Source organism: Poecilia reticulata, chromosome 4 (genome assembly GCF_904066995.2).
Source record: "Poecilia reticulata chromosome 4, P_reticulata-male-v2, whole genome shotgun sequence".
NCBI classification, from domain to species: Eukaryota; Metazoa; Chordata; class Actinopteri; order Cyprinodontiformes; family Poeciliidae; genus Poecilia; species Poecilia reticulata.
This window is the reverse complement of record NC_088833.1, coordinates 1,464,647-1,478,149: the sequence shown is the minus strand read 5'-3', so window position 1 is coordinate 1,478,149 and position 13,503 is coordinate 1,464,647. Positions and strand designations below refer to the sequence as shown.

Below are 13,503 nucleotides of genomic sequence, written 5' to 3'. Positions count from 1 at the left end.
CCAGGAGAAATTCATCTGAAACCTCCTCTGAGCTGCAGTCCGTTACCCAGCATGCACCTCACCTGCTGGAGGCGGGACACCGGGTAGGTGAGGCGAACGTCCAGCTTGGTGTTGTACTGGGCCAGTGACTGGTGCCGGTAATGGCCGACGAGCTCCACCACCGAGCCGAAGGTCAGCGGCTCCGAGAAGCCGAACTTCCCGTCTCGGTGGTAGATCTTGATCAGCTTGTTGTTGCCTCCCTTCCTGAACAGAACCAGAGCCAGAGCAGAGGGTGAGCCGGGTCTGAACCAGAACCAGAACCCGACCGGCAGGTCTGGGCGCCGCCGGCGTACCTCAGGGTCAGGGTGTAGTCCCCCTGCACCTTGGTGGAGGCGTCCCGCACCAGGAAGGTCCCGTCTGGCGTGTCCCTCAGCTTCTCGTTCACCTCCTCCCTGTAACCATGGCAACAGGCCGATCAGACAGACAGAACCGAGCAGAACCACAGGAAGCTAACGCAGCGGCTCACACACGCCCCCTGGTGGCCGAACCTCCAGCTGGATCCGTCCAGGAAGATATTAGCAGCTCCAACTTAAACTGAACACATTTTCTTTCTCTTCATGACGTTTCCTCAGTTATTCAACTTTTTAATGCATCCAATAATTAATTTTTTACTCTAGTTTATTTCTGATGATTTTTTATGTTTATCTGAAATAAAATTATTTTAATTTAAAATCCAAATAATTTAACGTGTTTACAAGTGAAATCAGGTTAAAACTAGGATTGTTTCACTGTTTTAAACTGAATTAACTGTTAATCAGAAAAACTTTATTATTTAAAATTTACTAAAGTTCTGAATTAAATATTCATCCCAGATTTAACCACTTATTTCAAATAATTAATTATGGACAGAATCAGTTGGGCTTCATTAATCAACTCCAACATGTTGAATATTATTAGCCATGAATTTCTGGATGCCTGTTGTGATTATTATGGGATGTTCTGACATCAGCAGACATGATGAATCTACTGCCGGGATCTCCGAGGTGTACGGAGCGCCGAGAGGGACAAAATTAAACAAATACACAAATGTGCCAGTAAATGTCTCATACATAATATACAGTAACAGGGTTTCTCCCAGTGCATTATAAGCCTGGCTGCCCACCAGGCTCTACTAGCGCCCCCACCAGGCTGAGCGCTGCTTGTTTATGTTTTTAGGGACATAATTAAAGAAAAAGAAATGATTATTTTTTTTGTATTTAATCCGGATTGAAAGCATCTTAGTTGCTCTGAGCGTTTCACTGGCAGTGCAAACTTATTCCTAAATTAGAAGTTTATAGTTTATGCATTTAAAGCCAGGAGAGCAGGCCGATCACACAGCTGCCTCGCGCTGCGGCTTGATCTCTACAGTTTACCTCAGCGTGGATCGCGCTCGCCTCCTTTCACTGAAACTGGACACAGGTTGACGGGTTGTTATTTACATCAACCTCCTGTGAGGAATCATGTTTCTTTCCAGAACTCTGCATTGAGGTAAGAGTCTAAACCCACTGTGTTAGCTCTGGTTGTGCAGCTCTAAGTGAACCGCAGGAATAACTTGTAGTCGCCTTCAGAGGAGCGATGAGGATGATTTATCTTTGTGAACAAAGAATTACGCAGCGTTTCCATCTCAACTCGCTGCCCAGCGTGTGGCGCTGTCTTATTATAACTGATTGTTTTTATGTTGGCCAGTTAAGCTCCTCCTCCTCCCAGATTAAATCCAACACAGAAGCTGTTAGAGGTGCTGATGGGGCCCCTCAGTCAGATTCTGCCCCAGGCCCCATCAGCCTTGGACCGGCCCTGCAGGATGAGTTAAACCTGCTGCACTGAGCAGAGATGAGCAACAAACAGGAGATTTAATGAAATGATGCTAATGTAGCTTTAGCAGCTCTGACATTTCATGTCTGTTGAGTTTTTAATAAGAATCACAGAAACTGTTTTGGTTGCTGAAGTTTATGGGACGAGTTTTTCTGATCTTCATGGGTCTTAATTCTGACAAAGCATTTGATGCTTTGTGTAATGGGAAAAATAATTATTTTGCGCTGTGATTGGTTCGCTCTCTGGCTTTAAAAACAACAACTAAAAACTTATCTTTTCCATGTTATAAGTGGAGGCCTGATGCTGAAATCGCCATAGCAACCATTAGTAGCAGCAGATTAAAGAAGATAATATTGTTTCCGTGGTTCAAAGAGCTGAGAGAAACCAGAACATTGTTCCAGATGCGAGTGCTGCGGCGGATCTACCTGGAAATGTCTCCCCAGTACCACTCTGCTTCCTGCAGCGAGTCGCCATCGTCACCTCTGACCCCGGAAGAAGGCGGCGGCGGCTGGGGTCTAACTGGCTTCGGAGGAAGAGCTGAGAGAGAGAGAGAGAGAGAGAGAGAGAGAGAGGGCGAGCGATGAGACAGCTGGGAGCAAATCAGCAACTTCATCACAATATCTTACATTGATTTGCTTTGATGACAGTACAGCGTTACCCCAGATGATTCTGATTCCATCTGCCTTCAATATGGTGCAATAATCAATATATCAACTTATAGAAACAACTCAAATGATCTGATAAATAAATGCTTGTAGCTCTGCTCCACCTTGAGATTGACTGAATTTATCTCGTTTAGAGCTTTTACTTTCCAACTAAAAGTTCTTGAAATTAAAAATTTTAACAATTTTAAATGTAATATTCAGTATTTGGATTTTTAGTATCTGAAAAACAAATAATCTATTCATTTGTTTTAGTCTTGAGAAAATAAGTTAAATAAAGAAGGAAATAAACAGATTTTTCCTAATGAATAGTAAAGAGATCATCCGTCGTGTTTAATTTTAAATCAGGTTTAACTGATCAGAAACTAAAACTTTTGTCACTTTTTAGACATCAGAGCAGAATTTAAACTTTTGAACCTTCTCTGGAGTTCAAAGTTCAAACCTGGTTTTATCTTCTGCTTTGCCCTGAAGACGATGCGGATCAATTTTTCTGTGATTAATAATCGATATTGTTGCATCTCGGAGCAACATGGCCGCAGCGCTGCAGACGAGTTCAGCAACTAAACAAAATTCACAAGTTTTTCCTCAGAGCAGCTAGAAAACATCAGGTCAATAAAGTCACACAGTAACTGCTTCCTGTCGGTTTCCATCTGCTGGTTTGGCCTGTCGTAATAATCAATAAATCAGTTCATCCATAATAAATTAAAACACTCAATAACTTCTATTTGCATGATTATTGTTTTTTCTTTCTACCAAAAACTGGATGATAAGAGTTTCAGTCTGCTGCTCTGGCCTTATTTTGTTTACAGAAATTTCATGATTTATTTTATTTCTTGTTTCTGGTTTGTTTGTTTATTTTGGATATTTAAAATGTTTTCTGAATAAGAATATGATCATTATTATCATTATTATTATGCCAGAAGCATCAAATAACTGTAAAATGGTCTGAAAACACCAATATTATGGTTTATGTCAGGCCTGGGCTGGAGCCAACCAACCAGGCGTGATGTCATCAGACGTTGGCGCTACAGGAAGTAGAGGTTGCTAAGTAACACGGACCAGAGATCCAGAGGTTTGGTTCCTCTGGTAAGGCACCGACCAGCAGCAGCTTTTCCTCCAGAAAAGCCAAACGTCTCATAAAGCCGCTGACGGAAACGACCCGGTTTGTTGCCTAGCAACAGCCTGTTGAGTAACTGGCGCCGCAGCAGTTTCAGGTTTTACCTCCGTGCCTCGTGGGTAAACTATCTGAATAACAGATTCCTAAAATGATTTTGGCTGCAGCTGCACTGGTTTGGCAGAGAGCAGGTGACCTCACTGGGTGGAGCTTTAATACATAATCAAATATTAATATTTCCTTTTCCTGCTCAGGTTCCTCCAGTTTCTTTGTCTGCAGCCAACAGAAAATCTGACGAGTTAAAAAAAACTGAAGAATGAAAATGTTTCAGGAAAATCAGCAGCTTGTAAACTTCAGAGGAAAAGAAACCTGGAGTGAATGAATGAATGAGTGAATGAATGAATGAATGAATGAGGTGAAGCTCGTTGACTGGAGGATCCGTCCTGCTGCCAACCTCTGATTGGCTGCAGCTGCTGGAACATTTTGTCTCTTCCACAAACAATAGTTCAGAGTCACAAAGTGAGACGGAGCCGCCGCTGCAGCACCTGCTGCATCACCTGCTGCATCACCTGCTGCAGCACCTGCTGCATCATGAGCCGCCGCTGCAGCAGGTGAAACCAGGAAGCTGCAGCTCAACTTAACATTAACGGGTTTAGAAAGTTTTCTGCAGTCAGGAACACGTGGCGCGCACACACACACACACACACACACACACACACACACACACACACACACACACACACACACACACACACCGAGACACACACACACACACACACACACACACACAGATATAAACACACACAGTAGTTATAGTTGAATAAAGTGCAAATCTCTAAACTCAAACTGATCTGAGGTTTGATCAGGTCCAGAACCAGAACCAGGTCATCCTGCATCCGGACCAGAACCACCCAAACAAAGAACCACTGAGGAGCTGGAACTCCTTTCAAACCGGACCAGACCGAGCCAAGGGAACAAAGGGACCGACAGGCGGCAGACAAAGGAGCACAACACACACCAAGACACACACACCGAGACACACACCGAGAGACACACTGAGACACACACACACTGAGACACACACACACTGAGACACACACACACACTGAGACACACACTGAGACAGCTTCCACTAAAAAGAGTCGGACCCAGCAGAACAGCTGATCAGAACCAGTTCAGTTCAGGCTGCAGCTGGTCAGACTAACGGGTCAGAGCAATCAGAACCTTGCTGGTTCTGCAGCAGCTGGAGGAACTGGACCCGGTTCTGCTGGACCTGGTTCTGCTGGACTGAAGCTTCAGACTGTCCTGAACCCAGAAACACACAAAGTTCTGGAAGTTCTGAAAGAATCGGGATCACGTGACTCTGGACCAGAACCAGAGCCACTGGAGGATGAAGGTCCGAGTCCTACCGTCCTGCACGGTGCCGTCCATCAGCTGCATGTTGCCAAGCAACCGGCCCTCAGCTGCTCCTCCTCCTCCTCGACGCTCTGTCGGACTGAGGAACGGACCGGGCCGGGCCGCTCCTAAACCCAAAGCCTCAGCCAATCAGGACGCAGCCTGGCAGGAGGGGGCGGGGCTCTGAGGAGGAAGAAAGGAGGAGGAGGAGCTGGACGAGACCCAACAGGTGGGAGCAGAACCGGACCGGTCCGAGCTGTGGAGGGGAACCGGTCCGGACCTGGAGCAGAACCGGACCTGGAGCAGAACCGGACCTGGAGCAGAACCCGTCTACTGACTGGGTTTGTTGTGATATTTGCAGCTGCTGGAGGTTCTGATCAGCTGATTGAAGGAATGCAGCAGAAATGCTTCAGCTCCTCTAACCGGGCCTCAGAGGTCCAAACAGACCTGAGCAGCATCACGTCCTCCTCCGACCCAATCGCAGAGGTTCTGTCTGAAAACCATCAAACCAACCAGAACCAGAGAAGATGAGGAGCAACAAAACGCTGCAGAACCTCAGTCGAGTCGTTTTCCTGCAGCATCAGGATGATCATCAACCTGCAGCTCAAAGGTCCAGGAGCCCGACCCGGTTCTCCCCGGACCTCCGACACAGCGATCCGGTGACAGATCGAGGATTTCATACTCCGTCTGAATCCCCATCCCCCCTGAACGCAGCGCTGAGCTCAGAAAGATCCAGAAATAAAGACCCAAAGCTGCTGATTCACAGGAAACGCTGAACCATTTCACCTCCAATCAAACATCACAGATTACTGCATAAAGTCCTGCTGGCAGCTAATAACAGACGGTTTGGGTCAGAAACCAGAATCTGGTTTTAACAAAGAGCAGCAGATCTGCTGCTGTCATTTATGTAATGTGTCTGAACAGACAAAGATCAGGCAGAGGAAACATCCACAGGCACAAACTGTAAACAAACTCAGTATTTATGGTCTGGAAACCATAAATATAAAGCTTTTCACATCTAATAAGAATAAAAATGAGGATTGTAAAGCTTCTTGGGCCTCTACCAGCTTAATTCAGGTAAAAATGACAACATTCTTCCACTAAACATGTTTTTTTTTCCCACTGGTGAAACCTGCAGGCTACTGGGGAAAGTTCAGGTAAAAGTTTACCTCAGATGTTCAATAATCCAGTCTTTAGACAAACCTGGGCTGGTTTATAGATTATCCAATAAATGTGGGGTTTAGGGCAGCTAACATAGTTTACATCGTTTTTTTAATAAAAGCTCTGACATAATGGTCAGTTTATATAAATTCACTCCAAGTTTCTTAATCTGAAATAAAGCAGTTAAAACGTGGAATATTCCTTTAAAAATCAGGTTCTACTTCCAGCATTAATGGAGTCCGGCGGGACGAAGCTGCTCAAACCTTCCGCTGATTCCAGGGGGAACCAAAGCGAACACAACACCACCCGCGTCTCGTCCCTCCCGGTTCCCCCGCCTACCTGGAGGCTGATCCATCTCCAGGTAGAAGATGAGCTCGGTGGAATAGGGCATCATCACGTCCCGCCAGTCTCCGTCCTGTCCGGCTCTCTCTGCCGTCCACACCGTGTTGTACATCGCTTTCAACAGGACGGGTGAAAACGGCCGAAAACAACAAACCGACGTGTATAATTATAATAAAATCTGTTTAAAGCATAAGTTAGTCTATCTGTAAACCTGCAAGTCGTCAGTCTGAATCCCCGCTTCAGAGTAAAATAAATAGATAAAAAGCGAAAAGCGAGCTCCGGCTGTTTTCTCACACATGCTAGCAGCTCGGGGCTCTTCATGGAGGCCCGCTACGCCAGAACAAAAGTCCGCTCCATTAAAGCACAAACTGAAATCGGGCCGTTAGCTCCAAGTCTATCAACGGTCTCCTTTCCGTCTCCTCCACACAAACCTCCGTCCTACCGCCTCCATTTTTAGACGAGTAGTGAGCAATGGAGGCTGGCCTGGCGGAGGCAGACTCCGGCCGGACCGTACCACTCCACCGAGCAACACGACGGGGTATTTTAAACAGAGAATCTTGCTGAAAAAAGATTGCAGCCAATAAATTCTATTATTTTAAGACTTTATAAGGATTGAGAACTGAAGTTGTGTTTTTATTTGTTCATAAAATTGAGGTCTTAGTTGCAGAAGTGTTTTTAAAATCTATCTATCACCCCTAGTTTACAAATCAGAGTGGGAAACCCCGTATCCTCCCGCCTCCTGACGTACCAGCCACAGCGCGCATGCTCAGAGCTTCAGCCGTTAACCTCCAGTTCTCCTAAGAAATATACCTATTGGTGGATCGTGATGAATCAGTTTAACTGGTTTTCCAGAGAGAAATTAAAACACATCTGGTGTTAGACTCCACAGTTTGGAAATAACCTATTAATTTACAGAGAGAAAGTTTATTCCCAAGAGGAAAACACCTCAGAGCCAATCTTAGGTTAATATCCCAGCAGATTCAGCCCAAGTGCAGAGGATGAAATTAAAAAATGACCAGAACCCCTAAAGAGCTCCTGGACTCCTAGGATGGAGACTCCTAGACTCCATCGGCCTCAGTTAGCAGGTTAGCAGCAGCTAATCTACAGCAGAATGGCAACAAGTCGCATCAAAACAGAGAAGGAACATGCTAATGCTAGGCTAACACAGCTGCTGTTTGGATGTGGAGTGGTGGGGTTGGGATGTGATGTGTTCACTGACTCTGACTGCTTTCATCACTTCGACATAATCATTTTCAGCCATTGTTTACGTCCAGATTTACCGTCTGACGTTTTCTGCTGCAGAACTATGATGCATGTCTCCCGTCCATGATGGATCAAATGTAACCTGGTCCAGATGCTTGGAAAATGATTGGATGTGATTTAGTTCCACATATAGAAGTGGCACCAATCTGATTTATTTTGGGGTGAAAACATCGGAATCGGGCCGTTCAGGCCGCCATGACAGCCGGTTGATGGCAGCCTGAACTGACTCAAACTAAATGAAACCATTTAGTTTGAGTCGTATTTCTTGCTGGACGTAGCCAGAGTTTGTTGATCTGAAACATTTTGGTATGACGAAACTAAACAAAGTCCATGAGGGGGTGATTTTAATACATGTATGAAGAATTGGACCTCGATCATTAAATAACCTGGAATGCCTTCAAGGACAATCCTGATGCGTCCATCCCCAGGTCAGATCAGCAGGTTCACCACATGCATGGCGCTGCTCCATCGCTACATTTCCATGTGAATCAGAATACAGACATGAAAGGAAGCATGTCAGGTTAAATCTGTGTCACAAATGGCTAAAAACATTAAAGAGAGAAATTAAAGGATATTTTCCTGAAAAATGATCAAATTTTGCAGAAAAATCCAAACCAACATCTACTTCTTTCATCTGTTAGGACAGAACTGGACCCAGCTGGGGCAGAACCACAGACCCAGACGCCCCCACATGGTAATCTGCAGCTGATGGCACAATATCAATAAAATATCAGCCGGCATCAGTAATTACAGCTGCTCAGAGCGTCTGTGGCGTCCCACTGCTGGTCCGTCCGTCAGAGGAAGAGGAGGAGGAGGAAGAGTGAGTGTGTTTAAAGCTGCTGTGTTGCGTTTTCCCCCTGATGGCTCGTGCCGGACCCTGAAGTGTGTCAACCGGGTTTAATTGCTGCTGCCGCTGTGTGCGGCGCAGACGGAGCCCAACAATGACACAGGAACTGACTCTGGGCTTCGTCACACAAAGAGGAGCGGGGGAATAAATCTGCCCCGTCTGCGGCCGTTTAACTGCCCCGACAACAGCAGACCGCCCCGCTCTAATTACCCCCCAGACACCTGGGTTGGTGCATTCTGAATGAGATGCAAACACAGCAGGAAATGCATGACCCAGCCTACGGAACTGGATTGGGGCCATAAATTCTTTAATCTTCAGAGATCAAGAGCATTAGCTTCTGCTAAACACCATGTTGGTGTGGAGCTTTAGCATCAGATTTAGCTGCATATCATCTTGGGGTGGCACCTCAGCTTAAGGTTTCACTAAATATCATGTCAGAACATTTTTTAGCATTAGCTTCTGCTATGCATGTTGACATAGCATTTAGCATTATTGTCTGCTAAATCCCATGTTGGAGTGGTGCTTTGGCGTTAGCAAAACTAATCTTTATGGTTAGCACTTTAGGTTTAGCGTAGCTAACTTTTTAGCTAGCAGTGCTCACCACTGTTAGCTGACAGTTGTTCTCGAGTCGGCCTGACTCCAGTTCCTGATCCTCACAAGAAGCTGCAGGATTCAGACGAGACAAAGAGGAGCAGCTCGTCTGGTCAGCACGGTGGTGGCAGTGTTATGGTTTGGCCTTCAGTGATGGCGGAGCTGCTGATGATGGTCAACGTAAGGTTCCTGGATGGAAGCAGGACTTTGGGAAACCCAAAGAATGTTCTACTATTCCTGTTTTCATTCCCTAACCGAGAACATGGTGTCTGCTGGTGTTCAGAGTTTTTAGTGTTGATGCATTTAATGACCATTACAAACAGATTTTTCATTCTTGGGCCTCCTGATGGAAGGAAAACTGACCTTCAACAGATTGAAGCTGTTCTGGTGAAGGGTGATTGAAAATGTCTCTTCTTGGAGCGACTGCTCTTAACTCTCAAAGTGTCGCCTCAAAAACAAGCGAGGGGTCAGATGTCCGCCAGCAGGTCCTGAAGAAACACTGAAGATAATTGGTTCCAGGTTTACGCATCAATAATTCAACACGTTTTGCATTTTTAAGCACAACCAAGTGATGAAGATTTCTCACCAGTGACAGAAATTAATATGCAGATGACTGAGAGCTGAGATCCTGCTAAAGCTGCACCTGTTAGCCTGTTAGCCTATCAGCTCGCTCCACTGCACCTTTTAGCCTATCAGCTCGCTAAGCTGCACCTTTTAGCCTATCAGCTCGCTAAGCTGCACCCGTTAGCCTATCAGCTCGCTCCGCCCCACTGCACCCGTTAGCCTATCAGCTCGCTCCGCCCCACTGCACCTGTTAGCCTATCAGCTCGCTCCACTGCACCTTTTAGCCTATCAGCTCGCTAAGCTGCACCTGTTAGCCTATCAGCTCGCTCCGCTGCACCTGTTAGCCTATCAGCTCGCTCCGCTGCACCTGTTAGCCTATCAGCTCGCTCCGCTGCACCTGTTAGCCTATCAGCTCGCTAAGCTGCACCCGTTAGCCTATCAGCTCGCTCCGCCCCACTGCACCCGTTAGCCTATCAGCTCGCTCCGCCCCACTGCACCTGTTAGCCTATCAGCTCGCCCCGCTGCACCTGTTAGCCTATCAGCTCGCTAAGCTGCACCTGTTAGCCTATCAGCTCGCTCCGCTGCACCTGTTAGCCTATCAGCTCGCTCCGCTGCACCTGTTAGCCTATCAGCTCGCTCCGCTGCACCTGTTAGCCTATCAGCTCGCTAAGCTGCACCTTTTAGCCTATCAGCTCGCTAAGCTGCACCCGTTAGCCTATCAGCTCGCTCCGCCCCACTGCACCCGTTAGCCTATCAGCTCGCTCCGCCCCACTGCACCTGTTAGCCTATCAGCTCGCCCCGCTGCACCTGTTAGCCTATCAGCTCGCCCCGCTGCACCTGTTAGCCTATCAGCTCGCTAAGCTGCACCCGTTAGCCTATCAGCTCGCTCCGCTCCGCTGCACCTTTTAGCCTATCAGCTCGTTCCGCCCCACTGCACCTGTTAGCCTATCAGCTCGCTCCATCCCGCTGCACCTGTTAGCCTATCAGCTCGCTCCGCTGCACCTGTTAGCCTATCAGCTCGCTCCGCCCCGCTGCACCTGTTAGCCTATCAGCTCGCTCCGCCCCGCTGCACCTGTTAGCCTATCAGCTCGCTCCGCCCCGCTGCACCTGTTAGCCTATCAGCTCGCCCCGCTGCACCTGTTAGCCTATCAGCTCGCTCCGCCCCGCTGCACCTGTTAGCCTATCAGCTCGCCCCGCTGCACCTGTTAGCCTATCAGCTCGCTAAGCTGCACCTGTTAGCCTATCAGCTCGCCCCGCTGCACCTGTTAGCCTATCAGCTCGTTCCGCCCCGCTGCACCTGTTAGCCTATCAGCTCGTTCCGCCCCGCTGCACCTGTTAGCCTATCAGCTCGCCCCGCTGCACTTTTTAGCCTATCAGCTCGCCCCGCTGCACCTGTTAGCCTATCAGCTCGCTAAGCTGCACCTGTTAGCCTATCAGCTCGCCCCGCTGCACCTGTTAGCCTATCAGCTCGCCCCGCTGCACCTGTTAGCCTATCAGCTCGCCCCGCTGCACTTTTTAGCCTATCAGCTCGCCCCGCTGCACCTGTTAGCCTATCAGCTCGCTAAGCTGCACCTGTTAGCCTATCAGCTCGCCCCGCTGCACCTGTTAGCCTATCAGCTCGCTCCGCTGCACCTGTTAGCCTATCAGCTCGCTCCGCCCCGCTGCACCCGTTAGCCTATCAGCTTCGCTCACGTTTCTGTTCAAACGGGGAGCAGCAGACGGATTCCAACAGCACTTCTGTCCCTGCCAAAGTAGCTTTGTTCCTGGAAAACCTCAGACCTCTGCCGTTGTCCCAGAAGAACAAGCCGTTCGGCTGTAATCAGGCCGTTATCTCTCTGAGGTCAAACACCACCTGCAAGCCGAGCCAAAGCTACAAGCCGACGGCTCGTCCAACAGAAACGTTTACGTTTTTCAGAGATAGAGGCCGACCGATACGGCCGGTTCTGATGACCCACGGACACCTGGCGACCGCCGGCTTATCGGCCGCAGTTCCCAGTCTGTGACATCAAAACGCCACGAGGACGACTCCGCCTGGAACCAGCTGATTAACCAGGATTCATCTGACGACCTTTGACCTCAGCGACTGCAGAAGACCCTGCAGGCTTAGGGAGCATCTGAGCAGGAGGTGATGGCAGCAGGCAGCTGTTGATCGCTGCGTCAGAAGGAACCAAAAAACAAAGTTTAAAAACTTTGTCCTACTTCTGAAGGTCAAACCAACGACCTTCCTCTGGCGCCTCCAACATCACCAAACACCACGGCGTCTCAATGATCCTCTCTAAGCGCAGCCAGCACCTTCAAACTGACTCAGATCTTGCCACATATTCCCAATTGGATTTAGGTCTGGACTTTGACTAGGCCATTCTAACCCATGGTTATGTTTTGATCTAATCCAGAGTTTAGATCAAAACACATCAGGCCAGGGCGTCTCCTGGAACATCACGACCTTCACGCTTCAGGTCATGACTGTCCTCAAAACGGCAAAACAAAGGATGAAGAAACTGTCAAGATATAATATCCGTTTGCATTTTATGGGAAATTCAATATTTGCTCATGTTGGTCTGCTCTGCATCCAGAACCAAACATGGAGCCATTCAGCTTCTACGCACCTCAAATCTGGAATAAACTGCAAAACAGCCGAAACACTGAGATCCTTTAAATCTGGGCTGCAGACCTGCAGCTGCTTCTAAACCAAAATAAATGGAATATTGATCGACATATTTGATGCTCATTGATGATTTTGACAAAATGTAATGTTTGTTTTCAAACTGGTGGTGATATGATGGTGTAAAAACTGTGTTTTTATGAAGCAGAGCGCTTTGAACTGCCCCGTTTCTGAAATGTGCCGAACAAATCAACTTGACTGATGATGTAACTTGGTGGTTTAGAACTGCCACCTGGAAAACGTCTCATTGATCCATTTATTAATTATAGATTTGCCTCTTTGATGACAACAACAGAAATATTTATGCCAAAAATAACCAAATTCAGTTTGAGGTCTGAGCTGGACCAGATGGTAGGGGTCAGAGGTCACAGCCGCCACCGAATAACTACAGTCTGAAAATACTGGAGACAACAGAGTCACAGGCTCAGAATGATTTTAAAAGGATGAGAAAAAAGCCAATGAGAGGAAAACACACTTTATTGTTGGAATTCAATTAGTTTCTTAGCCTCATCAGTCTGTTGTCTCTCAAACTCCACATGAATTAACCGTGTTAGCGCTGGAAGCTAACAGCTGCGGACATCCTGTGTGTGGTTTGGGTCGTCAACAGAACCGGACCGGTCCAGACTGAAGGGAGCCATCAGAGCTGACCCTCCCTCCATCCAGGACCTGTACAGGTCAAGGGTCAGGAGGTCAGCTTGCAGTTAGCAGCTCTGCAGACCCCACATATACTGGACTTGAACTGTTTTGATTTTACCTGCAGGGCGGCGCTACAGAGACGGATTCTTCCGTCAGCTCTGGATCCGGACCGTTCATCCTTCTCTTCCTGAACTGTAAATATTCATATTTCCATGAAAAACTTGTTTGTTTTTGCACTAACTGGATGACCTGCATTCAGCTGTAAATGTGTAGCTGTTGGTGAATCTCTGTTTAAAACAACGAATCACCTCCCAACATGTCCGACTCTCTGTGCAGCAGGATGTGAGCTCAGCGATGCTCGGCGGCCAAATGTAGCTGTGACAGGAAATATGGCCTCTCTGCAGGCTCACTGCAGACGCCGGCGCCGCTGAGGCCC

The 13,503-nt window shown here is 47.6% G+C and overlaps 1 protein-coding gene across 4 annotated transcripts in view; it reads right to left on the bottom strand.

The window, feature by feature from the left end:
* LOC103463201 (phosphatidylinositol 3-kinase regulatory subunit gamma) overlaps positions 1 to 13,503 on the bottom strand; it is a 78,383-nt gene that overhangs the window by 6,862 nt on the left and 58,018 nt on the right. For 2 of the 4 annotated variants that reach the window (XM_081605870.1, XM_081605869.1), the window contains 3 exons: positions 2,256 to 2,367; positions 333 to 431; positions 63 to 243 (listed from right to left, as the gene is read on the bottom strand). In XM_081605870.1, coding sequence (XP_081461996.1) covers positions 63 to 243; positions 333 to 431; positions 2,256 to 2,367 — 392 coding nt within the window. Of the gene's footprint in view, positions 1 to 62; positions 244 to 332; positions 432 to 2,255; positions 2,368 to 5,015; positions 6,374 to 6,501; positions 6,957 to 13,503 lie in introns of those variants that run through there. The other 2 variants (XM_081605871.1, XM_081605872.1) reach the window with 2 other exon arrangements.